At 40.8% G+C, this 25730-nt stretch overlaps 1 protein-coding gene across 1 annotated transcript in view; it reads left to right on the top strand.

Annotated features, from left to right (window-relative positions):
* Nucleotides 1–25730, top strand: part of LOC109462453 (C3 and PZP-like alpha-2-macroglobulin domain-containing protein 8) — an 85894-nt gene that overhangs the window by 7446 nt on the left and 52718 nt on the right. Inside the window, 15 exon segments of the mRNA XM_019759009.1 lie at nucleotides 1754–1944; nucleotides 11435–11460; nucleotides 13126–13297; nucleotides 14319–14374; nucleotides 14503–14520; nucleotides 14709–14760; nucleotides 15526–15599; nucleotides 16110–16152; nucleotides 16790–16880; nucleotides 17996–18080; nucleotides 18534–18758; nucleotides 19979–20143; nucleotides 20601–20807; nucleotides 21785–21997; nucleotides 24457–24618. Coding sequence (XP_019614568.1) covers nucleotides 1754–1944; nucleotides 11435–11460; nucleotides 13126–13297; nucleotides 14319–14374; nucleotides 14503–14520; nucleotides 14709–14760; nucleotides 15526–15599; nucleotides 16110–16152; nucleotides 16790–16880; nucleotides 17996–18080; nucleotides 18534–18758; nucleotides 19979–20143; nucleotides 20601–20807; nucleotides 21785–21997; nucleotides 24457–24618 — 1780 coding nt within the window.

The following is a 25730-nucleotide window of genomic DNA, read 5'->3' as shown; positions in this document are numbered from 1 at the left end:
GTTCTTCTTTTCCTTTTATGAAGCTTCCTGGGACTTCGGAGGTCCCTACCCAGCATGCCAGGCGCGCCAGGTGCTCTAATCTTCTCGTTCCCACGCTTTTCCGGCATTTTCTGTGTGACCTTCAAACGCAGGGGAAGGTCAAACAGTTCGCCTCTGTGATCACAGGAGGGGATCATCCGCTCCAATTGATTTTCTGAAGTTATCACCTGGATCGAGTTTCAAGTTCGGGGAAGACCAAACAAAGCTTCCCGGTGCACTCAGTCACTGACCGATAGGTTCCCGGCTCTTTTTGGCGTATCACTAGATTTGCACATGAGTCAAAGTAGCCCAGAGTAATTTCAGGGTAGTAAAAGTCAATTTTCTGCTAATTTTTGAAATGTAGCAAGTTTATAGTCTACTACAAAAGTGGGTTTTGGGGTATTTTGGGCGTGTTTTTAGGCTTTTTTTTATTGTTTTTGCACTGGAAGGAAACTAGACTTTTGATGCTCCAGAAAACAACTAGCTTTACGGGCACCCCGGGACATCTGCCATGTAATTGTCTGGCAGAGCAGACGGAAAGAAATCAAACTAGAGATGTAACATCTGAAAAGCAAATGCATAATGTTTACCTTCGGACATGGTCTGCCCTGTTAATTTTTACTCAAACACATTCACATACATGTACTACTAGTATATGGTGACAGGAGCAGAGCAGACCATGAAATTGCAACATCATGTAACCCAACACCAGTCACCATGGTGACAGACATCAACAAATCATGTCATTGGTCAGGTCATAGATCACTGTTTGGAGAAAACGTAGAGGAAGAAACTGAGTAAAAACAATATGTTTTCCTTCGGTAAACACAATAAGCAATTCCATCACTAACGACATCTGACAAAAAAGGTCATGGATTACATGGCGATATTTCTTTATTTATATGCAATACCAAATTTGACGTGGCAGCAACTTAAAGAGAAGTAATTGTCAAATAATGTGTCCGTTCTAGGACGAGCTTCACCGCCTCTGGCGGGACCACGTCGGCATTCTGCCGAGATACGGTGGGAGGGGGGCATCAGCAAGCAGGTCGTTGACCTCTGACAATAATGACACGCTACCAAGCGTGTTTTCATCAAACAACAATAAATGTAGCTCAAGCGAATTGTGATCGGACACGGTTTCAAAGGAATGTGTGGCACGTGGACCAGATGTGAGGAATGTGAGTTACCCGAATCGCGGTTTGGGTGACTTCACTTAAACACGGCCTACATGTCCGTCACGCCTGTGAAACGTGGTCGGTTGGTAGGTTTTGAAACGACCTCCAAATCATTACATTTTCTGCCCCTTGGCGGATTCTTACGGTACTGCACCGGCATTTCCGATGTTGATATCTTGTGATCTGGACATGCTACCTAGGGTCCCAAATTTTGACTGGTAGATACCTCTTGTGCTCGGGAAGAAGTGACGTGAGTTTGGGCCCTCTTGTTTTGGAACTGCAGAAGCATTTAAGAGCAAAATAAATTGATAGAGGATAACTCAAGAACCAGTAAACGGATTGCCGTGAGTTTCCTTAGGTAACAATCGAGCAAATTAGGTCCTGATTTGCATAATTTATATACAGTAGTAGAATCATTCTTGATTTTAACATCATTCATGTAGGATTTTTTTTACATAATAAATGAGAAACATTATGATTCTTCAGTCAATGTTAACAACATCTGTCGAAGGTATGAGATCGTAGAACTCTTATTTCTCTTCCTCCCGTATATATAGGAACTACATGGTGATGGCTCCTCGTGTACTCCGCCGGGGCCTGTCGGAGCCCGTCTCGGTGCGGCTATTCGGGGAGGCCCGAGAGGCGGCCGTGAACGTGACGGTGGAGCTACTGGCGAGCTCACGGCATCACCGCAACCTGGTCCAGCCTCTGGGCGCTGTCTCACGTATGGTGGCTATCACACCAACAGGTGGGTACAGCTAACAACTGAACTGTCGAACCTTAAGCTTCGGTCACAACCCGCCGTACGTGCTTCTGCGTGCAAAAACGTGGGCAAATGCAGGGCATCCGTGCGTGGTGAGTACCGCCTCCGTACGGAATCCTACGGATTTGGGAGCACGCAGACACGCCGTAGAACTTTAAGTGCATGTAAAACTTTTTCTGCGTGCGGTCTATGGATTCACTACCCGTGCGTGCGAGTACGGGCGACGCGCGTGCCCCGTACGTACCGTACGAAAGACGCACGTGTGAGTACGGCCTCCTTACGCTAAAGTTGCAATCGCACAGAAATCGTACGTTGTAAGCACGTACAACTCACTTACCACTTGTGCAACGAACGATGCACGCAACCGCTCAAGGCCAGACGTGTCGTGCAGACCACACTCTTACACCTTGCGCAACGGTGCGAGTGATGTGCGTCGATGCCACTCCTTCCCCACGTTTTCAGAAAAAAACGTAGCAGACGTAGCCTCCCAAAAAAACGTACGGACAAAAAGCACGTACGGCGGGTTGTGCGTGACCAAGGCTTTGTTCAGCTCTCCCGTCTCAAACCCTTTAAGGTATCCAGTGCAATTTTAGGGATTGGAAACTAGATTTTTCGACTCTAATCACTACATACTACATGTTGTAAGTTGAAACGACACTGTCGGAGCAAAAATGCCCCAAAGTCTGATGAAAAACAACGGTTACTGGAAGGACCTGGGTTGATTTTTAAGGGTACCACCGGACTCAAAATAAAGGACTTATCTTGGGGCTTGTTTAATTTTTATGCCTTAACCCTCAACAGTACACCTTCCCGGACTGATTAATCTGTACACCTGGGGTCCGCGCGGACCCCAGAACAGTTTTTTTGCTAATTTTTAGAAATTATCAACATGCTACCAGCTCAATTGTTTTGCAAACTGATGTGGGAATCTCTGTGTCCACATTACATACAATAATCATACATTTTGAACTTTTTCTATTTTTTGGTGAAGAAAAGAAGACAAGAGGAAATACCCGATTTTTAAACCCATTTCAGACTGAAGGGGCTTTTGAGGCCCAACTTTGATCTCAGATAGCGGCTAAACGGCTTGCGCTAGAAGTATCAAATTTGGAGAACTTTCCTAAAATGTCTCTGGAAAAAAGTTGATATTAGTTTAATACTAGTAAGTTGATGTTTTTTTGTGTTGCCATGGCAACGGGTTTCTAGCAGGCAGTTTTTTTGAAAATAGAAGTAATTTTGGTTTAAACATAAAAATTTTCTGAGTTTTATATTAAATTACACTTCTTTTCCAACATTAATAACATCTTACATAATTAAATATAAGTTAAATCATTTAATATGCATAGAATATGGTAATTTGATGACGTCATTGGTCAAAATCCAATATGGCGGACTGTTTTATTAGCTCTGACGTCATATGACGTCATAATTACACCAAAGTTATTAAAATTTAATTCTATTACTACACCAATCTCTGAAAACTTGGTAGACATACGATGAGTACATAAAAACATATAAAAACGGAAATAAGGTAATGTATAAGAACGCCAGTGTATCCATTATGATCGAAAGCCGGCTGGGGTCCGCGCGGACCCCAAAAGAAAATCAGATATAATTTTTTTTATAAATAGTAGAAACGGAGTTTTCTGCAATGTATTGAGAGACAACTTTGTGGGTGACAATTACCTAAAATTTCAGAAAAAAATCTTTAGAAACAAAAAAGATATTACAGAATATATAGTGCTGGGGTCCGCGCGGACCCCAGGTGTACTGTTTAGGGTTAAGTATGAAATACTGATTAAAACGTGTTAATGTGGGACAGTATGAGTTAATATGACACAGATTGCCTTATTCAGAGTATTTCCAGTTTTGCGGCTCTGAAATTGCATTGGAAACCTTCATGTAGTCCCTCCTTCTATAACTGTATCGGTATAGCAGTTATAACCACCTTTCGGCGTAACACACCAGTTTCGCAGGCACGCGGCGCGGCGGCAGCTGGCTACATTACACCGATTGACTTGTTACACCTAAATGTAACCCTTGAACATATAACTGCTTAAAGCTATCCGATGACAATGCCCCTACTGTACTTGGTGACAGCGAGTTTCACTCTGCGATATATAGTTTTAGGAAAGAATGAGTTCTTGAACACCTCAATCCTTGGTTGATAACTTGGTTACTTGAAGGCATGGCTATTTCTTGTTCTCTTCTGGGCTGGTATTAGGTACTTGGGACGTCCACCAGTTTATTAGTCATTTTGCACATCATGCATAGTCTGGACATTTTTCCAGTGACACCCACTGTAGGTTACTTCTTTTATTTCCGTGACACTAGCACCTCCTTGCAGAGTCCTTGACAGTAAAACTGTTACTGTGATGCGCGCTCATCAGTGATCAAACCTAGCCTCTACCAGGCACCGCGGATCGCTGGAAAAATAGTAGAAATTGGCCGCAATAAAGGGATAGTATACCAGAGACGATCCAGGGCCATAGAAGCTCCAATTTGCGACCCACGGAAATTGGAGCTTCTATGGCCCTGGATCTTCTCTGGTATACAATCCCTTTATTTAGGCCAATTTCTACTATTTTTCCAGCGATCCGCGGTGCCTGGTAGAGGCTAGCTCAAACCGACCACATGTTTGCGCCAAATGGAGGTGAAGATCATCCGAGCTGACGTATTCAGTCCACTTGTTTTTCAGCACGTGTCTCTGCGGGGCCGAAGGGCACGTCCTCCCTCCCACGTGCGCGCCGCGTGAACACTTACCCCCGCGGGTCAGCAGGGGAAAACGCCGACGCACTGTGCGATAACATACCGGCACACAGGCACTGCTTCACTGTCTTTCGAGTAACTCACATCATGCCCGTAGCCAGGGGGGTTCGGGGGTTCGGGTTCCCCCCACAAGACTCAAAGGTCCACTTTTTGGTCCACTTTTTATGTAAAGGTCCAAGATTTTTCTTGAAAAGATGAACTGGATTCGTTGAAAAACTGCTCCCTTTGTCATTGAATGAAAATTTATCTCTTATTTTTTCCTCTTATTTTTTCTTGGAAATCCTTTCAAAAATGCACGAAATGCCATTTTAGAACGTTCATTTTTCAAAATTTTCCGGGGGAGCATGCACCCGGACCCCCTTAGGAACCTCGCGGCTACGGCACTCGAGGTCCCCTCAAGCAGTGGGAAGAACCCCCCCATTCAAAATCCTGGCTACGGGCATGCACATTCCTCACATCTGGTCCACGTGCCACACATTCGTTTGAAACCGTGCCCGATCATGATTCTCCTAATCTACATTAGTTGTTTTTTTATGAAAACACGCGAGGTAGCGTGTTATAATTGTCAGAGGTCAACGACCTGCTGGCTGGTGCCTCCCCCCCCCCTCCCAACGTATCTCGGCTGAATGCCGACGTGGCCCCACCGTAATCCATGACCAGGCGAAGTCACATTGGAATCACATTGCGTTCAGACGCAAATCACGATGCGGGGAAACTAGTTCGAAACTACATCCCGAAGTGGTTTAGGATCGAGGCGCTTTCATTACGATTTGGAGCGTTCAGATGGAGCCACTTGAAACCGACTTCGGGGAAAACCACATGTCAAGCGCTTTCACTGATTCCGTCTGAACAGGGCTTTTGTCAGAGAAAAAACATTTTTTTTCACGCAAACCCAACACGTGACCAAAAAAAGATTCCAGTGCATAAAAAAAAGAAAGAAACCCAGATTAGAAAGCCTAAAACCACGCCAAAATAAGCCAAAACCCAAACCTCTGCTTGAAGAGAAAGTCAAAAGATCAGGAACATTAGTGGTAAGAAGCGGACCTCAGGGAGGGACCTTGTGGGCAGAAGAGATTAACTCAATCCAAAGCACAAGGAGTGATGCTTCCTGCTGACTCAGCTGTAAATGTGCTAAACACGCGCCTCTACATCCCTTCAAGGGCCAGGATCTTCCCCAAGGAACACCCCCCAACCACAAGTATTGCCATGTTTGGTTAATGCCTTCAAGTACCAGACTTATCAACCAAGGATTGAGGTTTTCAAGAATTCATTCTTTCCTAGAACTAAGGCAGAGTGGAACTCGCTGTCACTAAGTAAAGTAGGGCATTATCATTATATAGCTTTAAACAATGTCTAGAGTTAGATGTTCAAGGGTTAGGTGTAAGAAGTCGATCGGTGTAATATAGCCAGCTGCCGCCGCGCCGCGTGCCTGCGCGATGCCGGTGTGTTACGCCGAAAGGCGGTTATACCGGCTATACAGATACAGGTACAGAATGCCTCTATACTTTTTAAGTTTTCATAAGTCCAAGTGCGGTGATAGGTAATTCATTGCAAATTTTGATTTATTTTACAAAGACCATGTGGTGATTTAAAAGTTTGCTGAAAGTTTGAAAGTATACAGAAAATTGGACGTTTACGTAAGAGCTATAACAATTGTTTGAGCAATTTTGCATTCGCCTATGTGCCGTTCCTTTGTATATTTTGTTAGGCATAAATATATTAGAGCAAAAAATAATAAATGCAACAAATTAAAAAGCAACTACGTGGTACAGCTTACGTTGAAATTTCCGATGGTGAGTCCTTCTTTCGTACGATGTGCTCAAGTTACCACCTAAGATTCGTGAACGTCAACAAGATTCCGTAGGATACATAGCATCCGTTAAGGAAATCCTGGTGTTTGTGTTGTGTGCTAGTTTAAGTGTTTGCTGATACCCTTTTGCACACCAACATGTTAAAGTATATACACCAATGCAGCAAACGGATTGTGAGTTACAGCTGCGAACACACACGCACACGCATAAGCACACACACACACATGCACACACACACACACACTAACACACACACGCACACACACACACATACACACAATAGGGCACATACACACACACACACACACACACACACACACACACACACATCACATACATACACACACACACACACAATAGGGCACACACACACACATACATACATACATACATACATACACACACACACACACACACACATACACACACACACACATTCACACACACATACACACACATACATACATACATACACACAAACACACACACTGACGCAAAACTTAACCTTCTTTATCAAGTAACAATATTGTATGGCTAACGCAAGCACAAAGATTCTTGTCGAAGCTGCAAAAAAAATGACGCAACAACAGAAACCAAAGTGCTACAAACAGCAGCTCACATGACATGTTTTTATCTCTGTCAGCTCGGGGTAACACCTGGTTCGGCGCCCCGGCTAATCCTGAAGCTTACCCCGTCAGCCCCGCCTGTCAAACCCCGTACATGTACAGCTATGAGGGCCTGCATGCCCTTTTTGCTATTAGGCCACACCAACTAAATTTTATGGATGACGTCCTTTGGAGACCCTAAATCTAATGAGAGAGGGCGAAAGAAAAACAAGAAGGGCCCTAAAAAACCAAGATGCCTAGATTAGAAACATACTAAGAGACGACAAATGTTAGGACACAAATTGAATGAGGTGACACAGTGTAACAAGCAAGAAGTCTTTTATTCATCATCAAAACAGCAATAAATCAGGCGGAACAGCAGTCCTGTCCTGTTTTCGCGTTACGGGTTTCACGTCAATCTGAGCACTGTCGTGACTCTTTGGTCATAGTTACAGGAAACGGAGCTAATTGTTTTTTTTTTCTAGGAACAGGCCAAAATCAATGCGCGCGCGGACGTCATCCATACAATTTACTTGGTGTGGCCTAACCGTTATGGGCTATTTTAATTCACCGTTAATCGTTGCCGACCCGCTGTAATTCAACGTTAAGCGTTATCGGTATATTCCTCGTGAAGCGTTTTTGGTCCTTTTAATTCTACAATTCAGATTACCAAATATGGTGGAGTTCGAAAAAAATGCATGTCAATTTACCGTTAAGCGTTACCAACCGTCCTGAATTTACCGTTAAGCGTTGTTGGGCCTGCTGAATTTTACCGTTAATCGTTACTAGGGCACCCCCATGCAGACCCTCAGCTATGGAGCAGGGGATGACACTAGCAGGATGCGGCGGGAGATAATTGTGTGTAATCAGCCGTGTGATGCCCTTGATCCACCGATAAGAGAACAGGTCACACCGGGTGACGTTCTATCTGCCAGCGAAGTGAAAACAAGATGGTTTAACGTGCCACGGGGGACGGGTATTGCATCAGAACACGCGGAAATTCAACCGACAAGCATAGGGGCAGACAATATTGTAGTGCAAAGGCTTTGGAAGACGAAATACATTTTATATCAAACTGTTCATTCCATACCAACGCTCAAAATGAGTTCACCATTCAAACTTCTACAATTCATCCCAATTCCTCTAAACTTACAGACAACGAAAAAACTATTCTTCTTTTAGCTTAGGCCACACTGATTTAATTTTATGGATGACATCCTCTGGGGACCACAAAACTAATGCGAGAGGGCGAAAAAAAAATTCAGAAAAAAAAAAAAAAGATGCTGCTTAACCACAGGAATACAAAGCCGATATTGCGGATTGAACCACAGGACACAGTGACTGCATCAAACAAGTTTTTATTTGCAGGAGGTAGATGTAGTTAGTCTTCTTCAGGTCTCATCCTCCTTCACAGCTTCCTCCTTCGCAGCTTCCTCCTTCGCAGTTTTCTCTCCCTACAGAAAAATGTAAAAGGTATTGCTTGACCTACATTGTAGGTAGATATATACATGAATTATATATACAGTATATAGTTTATACTTTATACCCTGTAGAAGTGCATACAACAAGGGGATTGAATAGATGTGGATTTTATTTCAGATGAAAGTTTGAGATCAATATTTTCGGCAAAATGTAAAAGGTAGAGCAGAAACAGTACCCACCTGAAAGTTAGTGGTCCATCTTCTTCCTCTCTAGATCCCTTCCTCTCCAGCTTTCTCTTCACTCTTGTACGCTCTTCAACACGAGTGGCTTTTCACACCTACAGAAAAATGACATGGTATGCAAAATCGATTTACTATTGGAATGTATGTTTCCAAATAAAATTGTAAGTGTATTGTAAAAATTACAACATTACTAATGCGGGTGAGAATGAATGTACAATTAAAACATGAGGTACACAATAATATTTAACCCACCTGGCACACTGGATGAATGCTCTGAAACACTGCAGTTTCTCTGGAGGGATGGGAAGCGTGTCTGTTTCCCCACACTGCCAGCATACCAGCTAGTGGCAGAATGGCCATTGCCCTAGACTTGACTCGCGCAGAGTACACCTCCACTGGTGCACTACATGAAAGAGCCCTGCACAAAACGGATTTGAAACAGAGAAATAAAAATCATTCTTCGAATAGGAAATTTTGTGAAATAATTTTTGCAAGAGCTCACTATTAAAAAATACACCCAACAGAAGAAATGCATCTTGTTGGAAATTTGCCATATGACTACAACATCATAATCTACATAAAACTACTGTAAATCATAATTTGACAACTTTATTTTGTCTGTATCATAACACGTGTACGCGCCCCTCCCCATAAATTTTGCAACGGATACTGGATCGAAATCAGAAAAACAAAACAAACAAAAAATAACTGAACTATTCTTACCTCAAAAGCTGACTTCTGCTGACAATCTTTGGCTTTAGTTGTTGCAGTTTTGTCAACAACAATACGGACAAAACAGCCGAACTGCACTGAGAAGTGGCCTGACCCACTTCAACACAGCTCCCATTTTCTCTCAAACGTGTGGTGGCCGCTCTGGAAAGGACGTCTGTCCGGGCGATACTCGCTGGCTGCCACGAGTCGCTCGTAAAGCTGGGCAAACGTTACATCCCCCTCGCCAATGTCGATGGCATACCAGTCGACAACAACGCCTCCAGTTTGACGTACTTTGAGGACGATGCTGCCCCGCCATCTCTTCAAACTTCGCGCTCTACATTGTTAGTGTAGCTAGTACGCATGTGCAAAGGGTTCATTTACGACAAAATTTACGTTTTGCGGTAGTACAAAAGAAGTTTTACGATAAGCCGCCCTTTTGCGGCATTCATGAGTCGGCAGTCTGTACCGAGTTCCTGCCGAGTTCCGGAGTTCCGTGAAGCCTCAAAAGACATGATTTTTTTTTTTTTGAGAACAAGCGAAAATCAATGCGCGCGCGGATGTCATCCATAAAATTAAATCAGTGTGGCCTTAACAAAACCCACAAATTTTGGAAAAGGTGGGACATTACGTCCTCCATGGTTTACAGAAGAGAAGTCAAACCCTTCAGACATATTTTATAAATAGTTATAGTTCCAGATAGCTACCTACATGTAGACTTAAGTTATTTTGTACTCTGTATCGATATCACGAATCGGACTCTACAGCCACAGTAGACGATGCACTCCCAGGGTGGCGACAATCTGTATCTGTATCTGTACAGCCGGTATAACCGCCTTTCGGCGTAACACACCAGCTTCGCAGGCACGCGGCGCGGCGGCAGCTGGCTATATTACACCGATCGACTTGTTACACCTAACCCTTGAACTTCTAGCTCTAGACATTGTTTAAAGCTATCTATTGACAATGCCCCTACTGTACTTGGTGACAGTGAGTTCCACTCTGCGATAGTTCTAGGAAAGAATGAATTCTTGAACACCTCAATCCTTGGTTGATAACTCTGGTACTTGAATGCGTGGCTATTTCTTGTTCTCTTCTGGGCTGGTATTAGGTACTTAGTAGTTGGGACATCCACCAGTTTATTAGTCATTTTGTACATCATGCATAGTCTAGACATCTTTCTTCTGTCTTCCAGTGAGGTCCACTGTAGGTTTCTTTTCATTTCCGTGACACTAGCACCTCTTACATAGTCTTCCGAGACTGGACTGCCAATGATGATGATGATCGATGTTCTTTTATGTTTTGTAATTTGCAATTAGCCTCCGGGCACGAATTTGCAATAAATAAACTTTCAATTATCACATCCCAACAGCGAAATTGACAAACAATTTTCTCCATAAAACAAATAGAGGTTATGTTTTAGGCAGAGTTTATGTCTATCTGTTCGTCAACTGCAGAACAGATGGATGATTTTTTTTAATACAAATAATACTAGACTAAATTTTAGAGCACTCAATACGATAACTAGATTTCTACAGTAATGTAAATGACAACCTAATGTGCATAATTAATGAGAAAATGCTGTAATTCCATGGTGGTAACTGACGCGTATTCCATACTCGTGGCATTTGAAAGTTAAGTGAAGGTGAATATCATCAAACATAACATATCTATCTTTGAACCGTACTCGCATATTTTGATTTGAAATGCTAAAATATGACCCTTGAGCTCATTGTTAAGATGACTGTCACTGGGTGGAGAATATGATCAACTGATATAATCTATGCAACTGAAGGTCTTATTCTCATGGTCAATGAGAAACATTTATAATTTGTCAATCGTAAAAATTATCATCATTTGCCAAATGTATGAGGTCGTAGAATTCTAATTAATGTTGTTTCTCTTTAATTTCCAGGAAACACGACAACGATGCTGTTGCCCGTAAGTACTCAATCATTTGTCTACAACACAAAATGTGCATAATCATATTATAAGTTATCATATGTTGCTCCCTTATCCAGGAGGGCAAAGGTCAGTACTAGGCGCAGGCGCAGAGGGCTCCGTTTTAGTCTATGGCAGTCTGAAACCAAATTAGTCTGTATTATAGGTAAGGGTTGTAGTATTTTTATTTTGTTGAGAAAACAGACCTGCAGCCATGTTTGTGTTGTCTGGCTCGCTAAAGAAGATGTAGGTTTCCATGCGGTCATCAGCTGTCCAGAGGGGTCAGGGGTCAATGTTCGGGTAGAATTCTCGCATGGTTCCGCTGTATAAGACTTTTCATATTTTTCGTAAATAGAGACTTTTAAGTCTTAAAAGAGGTTGGACTACCCTGCCAATGTGTGTTTTTCAAGGTCTAAAACTCAGGTATAAGACTTTTGACCACGTTATTCTGACACAATTCCCATATAGTAACACAGGAAAGCCAATTACTAGTACTAGACTATGCCCTCCACCGTATCGTTCGCAACACTATCCTGACCTCCTCTGTCTTGTTTTCGTTCAATTCAAAACAATTCGTTTCCGCTAGTACCAGGTCAAGGACGCGGTTGTTAGTAATCAACCAGCCTACCAGAACAGCTGTAAACATCCCGTCATTCCGGGAAACAGGCCCTTTTAAATGTCAACAACAGAGAAAAATAACAGCAGCAAAGCTGTTTAGAGTTTTTGGTCCAACACAAAAAGTCCTCTCACCTAGAGCTTTCGACCAGTCACTGTGGTCTTCCTCAGTAGACTAATCCAGTGAGGCTTGTCACGTGGCTTCTTTGAAGTGTGACGTCAACACTGGTATCAAAGGTATCTTGTAGACGATGTCGGCCCCCGTCGCGGTTAAGTGAAGGGTGATGGGCCCTGATGTATATTGCCTCCTTCCCCCCTCTCAAGAAATAGTCTTGTTCAGTACTCCAAGACCATAGCATGCTCAGGACATAAGATACAAAAACCGGAAGTGCTGGTGTAGTACCAAGGTCATCCTCCAGGAGGCCCATATTTGACCATGACGTATGTCTTCCTACGACCTATCACCTCACCTCACCTCGACCTATCAACTTACCAAATATTATCACAATCCATAAAGGCGTTCTGAAGCTATGCTGAATATAAATGTGCGGAAACACAGACAGACACACCAAAACAATACCTCCATTTTTCATGGAGTAAGCAAATTGGTTTCCCATCGCCCTTACATGCCCCTTAGGCCACAGCAAGTAATTTTTATGGATGACGCGTGCATTATTTTCGCCTGATTTTGGAAAAAAAAACAAGAAATTTTGTTGCCTTCTGACAGTGGTCAACATGCCGAAAATGGGCAAAGATATCTGTTGCCATGCCGGAAGGTGGAGGGCAGATAACTATGAAGAGAGGAGACAAGAAAAACTCTGATTTAATGTTTTGTTTCTTACTTTGATGCAGTGATATGTGATGCTGGCTGTGTATTTGTGATGTTCCCACTGAATCAAAACTATTTGTACAATGATTGAGAACAAATTTTAAATTGTAGGAACCTTGTTTTTTGTGGCCCGTCTTGTTTTGTCCTTTTTTCGCCCGCTCGCATTAGATTTGGAGTCTGTGTAGGATGTCATCCATAAAATTTACTTGCTGTGGCCTAAGGTCGGTCCTGCGGAGCTGCATCGCCACAGACGCTGGGACTACAAGCTGCGGGTGACCGGGAGAACAGGGAAGGTTCAGCTGTTCGGGGAGACGCAGATAGTCGACGTGCTCGACAAGAGCTTCTCGGCCTTCCTGGAGCTGAACAAGCAGGTGTACCAGCCGGGACAGGAAGGTCTGTGCTGATTTCCGAGATCTTTTTCTTTTTTATTCCAATATTTCATGACCAAACATAGTGGGGTCGTGTGGCGTAGCGGCAGAGTGCGCGACTCGCAACTAAGAGTCCCGGGTTCGAGTCCTGACATGCCACCGATCTTGTGCCCTTGGTAAAGGCACTTTACACGGCTTTCGTCACTTAGCTCAGGTGTAAATGAGTATTGTCCTGTAATGCATTTGTCCCCTGTGTTGGTGGCGGCATTAATATAAGTCGAAGAAACTTGAGTGTGTCGTCACCACGTCTGGTGATTACATGTTGGAATAAAAAAAACATGGCGAAGGCACACTTAAGTTATGTCAACTTATTTTATGTCGCCGCCAACACAGATGACAAATACAGAACAGTAAAATACTCATTTTCACCTGAGTTAAGTGAGAAAAGTAGTGTAAAGTGCCTTTCCAAAGGGCAAAAGATCGGTGCCATGTCAGAGCTCGAACCCGGGACCTATTGGCTCCGAGTTAGCACTGTGCCACACGAGTAGACCTTTCTGTGGCAAAGTCGTAACCAACCGGCAAGACACTATCATATCGATATCCAATTCGGTTGCCAATTGGATACTGTCTATTGATTACGTTTACGGAAGGAAAACATATTGTTTTTGCCTTGTTTCTTCTTCTTCGCTCCAAACACTGACCTGGGCAATGACCTGACCCAAACCGTCTGTCACCATGATAACCGGTGTTGGGTTACATCATGTTGCAATTTTATAGCAAGAGGGATTTAGACTCCTGTCACCATATATGTGAATGTGTTTGAGTAAGAATTAACAGAGCAGACCATATGCGAAGGTAAACATTATGCATTTGCTTTGCAAATGTTACCTTTCTAGTTTTATAGTGTCTCTTGTTAATTTGTTACGCGTCTTTGACACAGAAAGATCTGATTGAAGATTAGGTCAAATTTGTTTTTTATTGCTTTATTATTATCATTATCGCTACGTTTTTATCTTCACTGCACCATCTTTCTGTCATATCCACAGTTTACATCAGAGCGATTTTTGTGGACAGGAACCTAAAGCCGGTAGAGCTGGAGAGGGTGAGAAAGTCAAGTTCAGTTTTATGCCAGCTTTTTTGACTTACTTGACTTACACCTTTTTTAGTTCCACATTTTATAGATCTTTCTTGATGATTCACTGACAATGTTTTTTCTATTCCGTCATGTAGGTAAACATCGTTGTTTCGGTGAGTACTCTTACTTAAAGCGAGGTTCAGTCAGGCCAGACTAGACTAGTCTAAACAATTTTGATTGAAGTTTGAAAAATTTATCCTTAGCAATTCTAAGCTAATTTTACTTCATTTTCCCGTCTTCTGTATATATACTACTACATCTTAAGATCTATTGCCTTGAAATCTTGTTTTTCCTCACGTAGGATATCCATGGGTTTGAGGCAATGTCCTGGAACAGCCTTCGGTCTCCTGATGGTATCAGAACGTCTTTCTACTTTGCTCATACTATAGTAGACAGATACACCTTACAGTGTACTGTGTCTATACACCGATTTTTAAGGTCTTTTCGTAAAACTGCCATATACCTCAGCAATGGATTCTTAAAAAACTTAAACTCGAGGGAGAGTTAAATACAATCTGTTGGATGTTAAAATATTAATTTTATGTTGTTAATTTTTCTAAGATTTAACTTTTTCTGTCTGATATTATGAATTATGAAATATTCCCGACATCAGAGACTTACACTTTTTGGGGGGTACATTTTTTCATCCGTTTGCATTTAGAAACTGTTATGATATAACCAAAATATTATTCCTGTTTTACTTAATATATGTTTTTGTCTTTCAATGGCAAACATTTAGGGTAACTCCGTTTTTCTTATCCTGTATTTAAACACAGTTAATGATAAGTAAGATGATTAAAAAAGATTTGGGTAATTCAAGACATTACAAATCATTCTACTTCGAATCTGATGTTCCCAAAGCATGGCTACAGTCCCTGAAAAAGGTCAAAGTTTAGATTATGAGATTTCTTGATCTAGTTGATCTTCATAGAAATGTTGTTTGATTTTGTTCAAGATGGTTGAGTGGAGCTTCCTTTTAAAGGTAGAAGCATCTATTCGACTAATTAGACCTAAACCTTCCTACTGGTTATAACTGACAGGTACTAATGTGAGATTTGTGTAAAGGTGTACATGTACACAAGTAAGATCGACATATTTATTTCTACTTTCCGCCAAAGGTCTGATCACGAAGTCTCTGAAGCTCGCCAAAGCCGTTCTGGAGGGAGAGTGGACGGTTACTGTGTTTGTGGACGTAAGTATTCTATGTGTAGCATGTACTTTTTTTATATATTCCAACATGTAATCACCAGACGTGGTGACGGCACACTCAAGTTTTTTTCAACTTACATTGATGCCGCCACCAACAAAGGGGACTTAGGTGCACCTGTTCCACCATGCCCTCCATGTATATTATGTATGTGGTCAATCGTAATAGATAAATAAATAAAATGCTCATTTTTACCTTAGCGAAGTAAGGAAAGTCGTGTAAAGTGCCTTGCACTCAGCGTCCGAGGATGTATTTGTAACAAACTTGATATTATTATCAAACCCTTTCGACATAGTTTTAGACATAGCTATAGTTTTAGACAATTACCTTTTATTATGTAGATTTTGATGTTATTTTGTACTCTGTTTCAATGTTCCTTGTCATTTGCAATTAACCGTCGGGCAGGAACTTGCAATAAACTTATCAAGTCTTGTTCAAAATTCTGCTGGTTCCATGTTAATGTTAGATGTTACATATTTGATTCTCTGTCAACAGGATGAACAGATTCAAGAAGCGACCTTTTATGTTCTGACACTTGGTAAGTCTTTAAATCTGCACAGCTAGTCCTATAGGCCTGTATCGTAAACGTATACACACTTTCTTAGTCATGTAACTATATATTTCATCACCATAACGTCTTCATGGTTTTAGATTATGTAGTTTAAACTAAAACATCTAGATTTAAACTTTTGACTCGTGTTGGTCATGGACCTCGCAAGTGGCTTGGAGGAGACGTAAGGAAAGGAGCACTGGACAGTGCAAGTTTACGGAATCCGGAATACAGTGCAATTTTACTAGTATACTGTGCAATTTGACGGAGTACAGTACACTCGTATAAGTATACGGTGAAATTTTACGGAATACAGTGCAATCGTATTAGTATACAGTGCAATTTTACTAGTATACAGTGCTATTTTACTTGTAAAATTAGTATACAGTGCAATTTTACTTGTATACAGTGCAATTTTACAAGTAAAATCGCAATGTATACTAATACGTTTGCACTGTATTCCGTAAAATTGTAGTGTATACTCTGACACCCCTGATCTACAAGTCATCAGTTGTAAAGGTTAACATCATTTAGCGATGGTTTGAGATCGTGGAGCTCTATCTAGTAGATAATGTGTCAGTCAAGCGTTTCCTAGAGTTGTGCTTACAGGTTTTGTTTCTCCCAGAGAGACCAAAGTTTCACGTGAAAATCAGCATGAAGACTGGTTCCTACCTCACAACGTCCGACTCTTCTGTCAAGGGAGCCGTCTCGGCAGAGTGAGTCTACTGATATCATTTTGAGCTGATATTGCAAATTATTAGTTGATATTGTTAAAGGTATATAGTACTGACCTATTAGTATTTAGCGATATTATTAAACTTAGTACTGACCTACTTCCTACTTACTGATGCGATATTGTTATTATAATAAGCTCATTTAGTATATAGTACTCACTTATTTTGTAACTGTGCAATATTTGTTTCTCTGTTGTTTACACTAGCATACCATTCAGCGCCACTTAATTATTATTATTATTATTATTATTATTATTATTATTATTATTATTATTATTATTATTATTATTATTATTATTATTATTATAATTATTATTATCATTATTATCATTATCATTATCATTATCATTATCATTATCATTATCATTATTATTATTATTATTATTAATTTTTTCCCATATTCTCCGTAAAAACGTAAAGACGGAAACTAAATGGTCAAACAGTTCATTAAGTGATACCTAAACCCAAGATGACGATTGCTTAAGAAAATATCATTTTATGATTAGTAAGTTTTTGTGGTTCGCAGTGGAAAGCTTTGAATCATCAGCTTTGAATCATCATTATTACTGATCACTATTATTAGGCCATGTTGATTTTATTATATAGATGACATCCGCGCTCGCATGAATTTCTGCCGTTTCCAAAAAAAATACGTTTTCAACCACACTGTAAATCGTACAAAACAGTTGCAAACTGTGAGCAAATATATACAGTAAGTTGCAAAAATAATGTCGGAAAACGATACCAATGTCGTTGAATACCAAAATTAAACAAAAAAAGACGAAAATGAATTTGAAGAGTAGATTATTCATCATACCATATTCTGTGTCATTTGTTTAACCTTCATGATTTCATAATGAAAGGAACTTTTTTTGCCAAACTTTTTTTTATTCGAACGCTCGCATCAGTTTGGGGTTCCCAGAGGATGTCATCCATGTAATCAAATCAGTTATGTTAGATGAGTAAAACGTAGAAATTCATGTTCATATGGCTTTATACCATTCCTCAATACATTCTATCCACATTGTCATTTTGTAAATAGCCCTCGGGCATGAACTTGCAATAAACAACTTCAATTATCTATTCAACATATGCAGATACCGTGATGGCCGCCCTGTGAAAGGTCGAGTGGACCTGTACATGACCATATTTGGCATCGGAGAGCACAGTTTTACAAGTCAGGTCAGTACACCCATTTGAGCAATCGCTGTTATTGTTCAGAACCTTCACCTAGTTAATTTCTGATATCAATTAGTTTTTTTATTGATTTTTATATGTTTTATATATTTACTAGAGATCTTGCAATTGAAAGCAAATGCATAATGTTTACCTTCGGACATGGTCTGTTCTGTTAATTCTTACTCTAACACATTCACATACAGGTACGTGTACTACTAGTAACGTTATATGGTGACAGAAACAGAGCAGACCATGAAATTGCAACATCATGTAACCCAACACCAGTTACATGGTTACCGCATGGGGACAGACGTCAACGAATCATGTCATTGGTCAGGTCAGAGGTCACTGTTTGGAGAAGAGGAGAAGAAGAATAAACTGAGCAAGAACAATAATACGACGCAGTGCCCTTTGTTTCTTATTTCTGTTTTTCTGTCCGCTTTGACTGCACTGTAGATCGAAGGAAAGCAGGACTTTGACATTCCCCTATCCGCCGTGGGACTAAAATGGCTGCCGCGGAAGGCGACCTTGTTGCTAGGCGCCAGGGTCACGGAGGACGTGACGTCGCGCAGCGAGAACAGCAGTTACGTCATCATCCCAATGTCACGTGTCCCGCTGAAGCTGGCGTTTCTTCCCAGCAGTAACAAGTACTTCAAGCCTGGGTTACCCGTGTATGGACAGGTGGGTGAAAAATATAAAAATCAGGAATATTCCTGATTTTTTCTGGATAATATACGTAGCCAGGTTTGAACGATGTTTGCCTAAAAACATGACATGACTTGTGCTCGGAAACCCGAAAAAAATCGCCTTTTGGAGCGAAATTTTAAAAAAAATCAGCGATTTAACATTAACAGCTGACATTAAAAGAACGTAAGGACGACAATTTCATTTTAATTTGACGAAATTTACCCTCAAATACTATTAGGTCATTTTTAAATGTTTTAAAGGAGGTCAAAAACAGGCCAAACTAGCGTCTTGTAACCCGATACTTTTTTCGAACGCGCCTAGCAATGGGAAAGAATGCCGTAGTGACAGACCGCCCTGAATGTGTAATTTAATAACTAAACATATAAGAATAAGCATAGTTATCTTCATGGTCATGGACAGTCAAAATTAAATATATTCTGTACAACACGTTTTAACAGAGATCTCTTACTTTATACTATAGCTCTTTTTTAATTACATTGTGATTATTAAGTATGATTGTACACCATCTATTTTAAAGGCATCCAGTGCAGTTTTTATAGCTTGTAAACCCAAATGTTCAAAGTCAATATTTTGATCTAACACTTTTCTACATACTGAGTTGAAACCACACTATCCCAATGTATATTGACCCTCATGGAGCAAAAACACCCATAATTCTGACGGTAAATCGTTACTGGAAGGGCCCTTGTTTGATGTTTAGGGTACCACCCATAAAATAAAGACTCATATTGGGATTTGTTTCTGCAGTTTTAAATACCCAAAGTATTAAATACTGATTGAAACGTGCCAATGTGAAGCAGAATGTGTCAATATCATAAAAACTGCCTTATTCACATAATATCCAGTTTTTCTGCTATCAAATCGCATTGATTGCCGTTAAATTGCACCGTCAGGGGTGCCAGAGTATACAGTGCAATTTTACGGAACACAGCGCAATCGTATTAGTATACATTGCGATTTTACTAGTAAAATTGCACTGTATACAAGTAAAATTGCACTGTATACTAATACGATTGCACTGTATTCCGTAAAATTGCACTGTATACTAATACCATTGTTATTGTATTCCGTAAAATTGCAATGTATACCTGTAAAATCGCATTGCATTCCGTAAAATTGCAGTCTGTATACTCTGGCACTCCTGACCATGATACACTCAGAAACGTCCTGAAAAGACTTTGCTTACGTCACAGATCGCCGTGGTAACGCCTGACGGAAGTCCGGCAGAGCTGACTCGTGTCGTCATTTCCGCTTTCGCTGACGGCGACCGCATTGCCTCCATCACCCGGAAGTCGTCACATGGCGTCATCTCCTACGCATTCGACGTCCCATTGGGAGTAGAAGAACTGCATATAGAGGTAAGAAGAACTAGAGAGGCCAACATTTGTTCAGGAGCAAATACAGCATTGGGTTGTCTAACTTTTGTTTCTTTTTGGACTTTCAAAAAATTGTCTTCACTTCTTTGCATATCAATCAAAAGTCTGTGCTTATAAACCTTTCATTCTCCTGTGGTCTCTCAGTGTCACTGACGAAAGCTTGTGTATGCTACCAGAAACGTCTGACCGTTTCCGAAATTATATCCAGTTCCTTCAGTAACTGCTTTTGGCGTATATATCCCAACTTCTCCAGACTATACCCCAAGTTCTCAAGAATATACCCGAAGTTCTCAAGACAATACCCCAGGTTCTCAAGACAATACCCCAGGTTCTCAAGACTATCAACTTCTAAAGACTATACCCCAAGTTCTCAAGACTATATATACCCCAAGTTCTCAAGACTACCAACTTCTGAAGACTATACCTCCTTACCCTCCAGGCCACCGCCCCTAACTCCGCCCGTCCGTCCAAGTACGGCTTCGCCTTCGCGGAGGACGAGAGGACGGTCTACATGAAGATGTGGCACTGGAACTCCCCCAGCGCACGCGCCATCAGGATCGTGCCTCCCGACGACAAGCTGGGCGTGGACAGGGAGGCCGGGATAGAGGTCCTGAGTTCACACAGGCTGGGGAATCTCTTCATGGAGGTAAGTCTGCAGCACATTGTATAATAACCTTTATTGTATGTTTAAAGTTTAGACTTTTGGTCCAACACAAAAGTTCTCTCACCTAGAGCTTTCGACCAGTCACTCTGGTCTTCCTCAGTAGACTGACCCAGTGAGGCTTGTCACGTGGCTTCTTTGAAGTGTGACGTCAACACTTGGTCAAAGGTATCTGGTAGACGATGTCGGCCCCCGTCGCGGTTGAGTGAAGGTTGGTGGGCCCTGATGTAAATAGCCTCCTTCACCCCTCTCAGGAAAAAGTCTTGTTCAGTGTCCAAAATTCTTACAGTGTCAAGTGAAACAAAGTGTTAGGATGTGTTGTTGTACATCCATGCCCTATCGGACTAAGTACAGGTGAACAGATGAAAAGGTAATATATACATGTTTGTAGTACAAACAGCTCTAAAACTACTCTAATACGGAGGTTCGGCTTCTTCTCGTTTCTTTGTGATGTTGAAAATATAATTTGAGATGGGTTGGTTTGACCATAATATGTTTTTTTTTAACAAAATAGACGTTACGAAAAAAATACCTATATATGGTATTACGCACAAGTACTGTCAATTAGCTTGTAGGTTTCATGTTGTAGGATCCATACGTTCAAAATAGTTACTTCAATTGTCAACGGAAGTTTTAAGACGTTCTTGTGTAGGGCTACTGTAGAAATGGATTGTTATCGTTAATTAGTGGGGTCGTGTGGCGTAGCGGCAGAGTGCTCGACTTGGAACCAGAAGGTCCCGAGTTCGAGTCCTGACATGCCACCGATCGTGTGCCCTTGGGAAAGGCACTTCACACGACTTTCCTCACTTCGCTGAAGTGAAAAATGAGTATTGTATTGTCCCCTGTGTTGGTGGCGGCATTAATATAAGTCGAAAAAAACTTGGGTGTGCCGTCACCACGTCTTGTGATTATATTTTGGAATATAAAAAAATTAAAGGTTCTTACTGTTTTGTATGTTTCAGATAATATCACGAGGTCAAACAGTCCAGTCGACCACAGTACCTCTTAGATACCTGGAACAACGGGGGAACAACACGCATGCGCATCTGCTGACGCTGAACGTGACCCAGGCCATGGTTCCTGCCAGCTGGTTGGTTGTGTATCACGTGCTCCATGACGGCGAGATCGTGTCAGACGCTTTGATGCTGTATACTGAGGAGATGTTCCACAACAAGGTATCAATCAATCAATCAATCAATCAATCAATCAATCAATCAAATGGTTCATTTGTAAAAGAAAACAAGAACTTGTAGCCATTGGCTAAATTATGTGTTGTTGTACAATTTACTTTCGTAACATTAATGGCAGAACACATTGAAATTAATAAGTTATTCGACAAAAACACATGATTGTACACTACTTACCTAGAAATAACAAAGTTTGACATTAAAACAATCTATTTAATACTAATATTTTGGGAGCAAAGGATGGTGATGAGGCTTGCCGTCTTAATATAGGGAATAATGTCAGAAAAAAATTATTTTCTGTCATCTACCGCTGAGATTTAGACCGTGCAAAACACACATTGGTCGGGTACTTTAACCTCCAAAATATCCGTTTTATCTATAATTAAAAGATTTTGTCCGGCAGAAACTATAGTGAATATGTCACAAGTTACCCCCAACCACATGCACATTCTTTGGCAAACCGGGCAACCGGAACATGACTGAAAGTCTTTCTTATTTTGAACACAACAAAAATACTTAAACCTTTTCCTATATTATGATGTTATAAAACGTTTCTAAAGAAACAGACGTCTTGAATTAGTTTCAGAGAAAAAGACTCACTGCGCTAGCGCAGATCATTAGGCCATGCTAATTTGATTATATGGATGGCATCCTCGCGCGCATGAATTATCGGCCGTTTCAAAAAAAGGTTTCAACCATACTGTAAATCGTACAAAAAAGTTGCAAAATGAGCAAATATATACTGTAGGTTGGAAAAAAACATTGGAAAACGATACGAATGTCGTAGAATGCCAAAATCAAACGAAAAAGACGAGAATGTAAAGAAATGAATTTGAAGACTAGATTATTCGCCATACCATACTCTGTGTCATTTGTTCAACCGTCATGACCACGTAGATTTCATAATGAAAACAACTTTTTTTGGCCCAAACTTTTTTTTTTTCATTCGCATGCTTGCATCAGTTTTGGGGTTCCCAGAGGATGTCATCGATATAATCAAATAAACATGGCCTTATCTATTTTGTTTCTATTTTTGTATCCACAACGGTTAAATCTGGCAAGCGGGCACTTACGGTTTCAAGTGTACACAAGTGTTCCATGGTGTAAACAACGACCTCTGACATCAAAACATGTAAACATAGAAGAGGTGGCGACACCAAGTCAGGGTCACAGCTATAGTAACTGGAAGTCTGGAAGCGATGAGTATAATATAATAATAATAGTAGTTTTATTGATAAAACTCCATGGTACATAGTAGCGTATACAAGCGCTGAATTACGTACTCAGGATTAAAAACAGATTAAACAATAAGGTTAGCTAAACAAACAAAGGACATTGACAAGCTAGGTACAAACATAAACAAATACTAGCTGTACACAGTTATAAATATAGATCAAAGGTATCTACAAATAGATTAAAAAACTATAATTGTCCGGTACTGGAAGATTTCAACCTGTTTGTTTATTTAACAAATCAGTGAAATAGGGGATTGGGCTCGTTTTGTACCGCTTTGTTTTCGTCAAGGGAATGTCGAGTTGATTTGCCCCCTTCAGGCATCTGCCATGAATACATTTTGTATCTGAGCGGGATGGGGGTAACCAATGGCGGAACGTAGGGGAGTATAAAACCTACCAGCGTAACTTCTTTTAAAAAGGAATTTCTATCCTGCATCATGCATACACAACAGTACAAGACCGTAAAATGTATACAGATAAAAATCAGGTATAAGCGAAAAGCCCCTATCACACATAGGCCATGTTGATTTGATTATATGGATGACATCCTCTGGGAAACCCAAAACTGATGCGAGAGTGCGAATAAAAAAAGTTTGCAAAAAAAAGTTCCTTTAATTATGAAATCTACGTGATCATGAAGGTTGAAGAAATGACACAGAGGTATGGTATGGCGAATAATCTACTCTTCAAATTCATTTCTTTACACTTTTGTCTTTTTCGTTTGATTTTGCCATTCTACGACATTGGTATCAATTTTAAATTTTTTTTTGCAACTTACGGTACATATTGGCTCATTTTGCAACTGTTTTGTACTGTTTTTTTTTGCCGAAAATTCATGCGCGCGCGGATGTCATCCATATAATCAAATCAACATGGCCTTAGATGTAGGTCTGGAGCAAGTTCGGCTGGTGTTCGGCCTTGACAGCTACTGTACATGTTCAGCTGCACCAGCCGAATGTTTCAAAACATGGCTGGTGGTTGGCTTTTGTTCGGGAGTAGGTCGGGGAGAGGTTAGCAGTCACATTTGACTTAAATTCGATTCAATTCGTGTTGAAATGTTAGCGTGGCCTAAATCTGGTCAGACTGCTCCCGAACATCATGCGACCTTGATCGGCTGGGGGTCGGGGGAAAGTCCTGGATGTGTGACAGGGACTTCACATGAAAATAGCGATGTTGAAACGTTGTTATTATTTTACCTCTCTCTTTTACCAGGTCCATGTCCAGATCTCCGCCCACCCGGTGCCCGGGGAGGATGCGGGGGTTATTGTGGAGGCGGAACCGGGGTCTGTAGTGGGGATGACTGTGTCGGAAACCCCTGACGGAGCCCCCAAACGGACCGTGCTAAACAGCGGAAACACACTCTCTCCTGATATGGTATTATTATTTAATTACCTCCATGAAATGTGTCATGGAGGTTATATTTTCAGTTGCGTTTATCTGTCCGTCTGTCCGTCTGTCTGTCTGTCTGTTGGTCAACAAGATAACTCAAGAACGCCTGGATGGATTGGTTTCATACTTGGTGTGTTGGTAGGGTGTGACGAAAACTGGAAATGATTAGATTTTGGTCCCCCTAGTGGCTTCCCTTGGTACTGCAGCGCAACTTCCGGTTTTGATATCTCGCGATCTAGACATGCTAGGGTCATGAAATTTGGATGATAGGTAGCTCTCGTGCTTGGGAAGAAGTCACATGAGTTTGGGCCCCCTAGCGGCTTGTTCTGGAACTGCAGGATGGTTTCTTTAAATATATTTGAGAGAGGATAACTGAACAACTGTTTGATGGATCGTCATGATTTTTGGTAATGTAGGTAGCTGAAATGATGCTTGACATGATTGAAATACAATTATGCAAATCAGGATCTAATTTTCATAATTAATGAGGAAATTCTATAAATCTGCTGTATTCCATATTACGGCTATGAAACACTTTAGACATATGTAATTGAGAACAACAAGATCATTGGTAGATATTGATTATGTAAATGAAGACCTAATTTGCATAATTAATGGCAAATTGGTACAATTTTATGGTGGTAACTGCTGTGAATTAAATACTTGCCATACTTGGAAGTTCAATTAAGGCGAACATCACTAAACATAATTTATTCAAATCAGGACCTCATTTGCATAATTTATGAGGAAACGCTAGAATAGCCTTATTTCTTAAGATAACCCTGTCATTGGGCGGAGAATATGATCAAATGATATAATATATGCAAATGGACTCTTATAATTTGCATATTGGCAGTAAAAAATGTATAATTCGTCAGCTTGGATGGCAAACATGAGTTGGCAAAGGTATGTCAGAGGTCATACTTGCATATAACCAACAATATCATACGTTGTCCATGTTAAATGGTAAGGATTTCACCAGTGTGTTGTATGTTACTAGGTAGGGGCTATGTGAATAATTTGTATAAAAATTTTGCTAATGAGCAGGATTGTAAATGTGAGCCATTTATGTGATCATCACTATGCATAAGCTTTAC

The sequence above is a fragment of the Branchiostoma belcheri genome, unplaced genomic scaffold (assembly GCF_001625305.1).
Source record: "Branchiostoma belcheri isolate BF01 breed outbred unplaced genomic scaffold, Haploidv18h27 scaffold117, whole genome shotgun sequence".
Lineage (NCBI taxonomy): Eukaryota > Metazoa > Chordata > Leptocardii > Amphioxiformes > Branchiostomatidae > Branchiostoma > Branchiostoma belcheri.
This window is presented reverse-complemented; position numbering and strand designations above follow the sequence as displayed.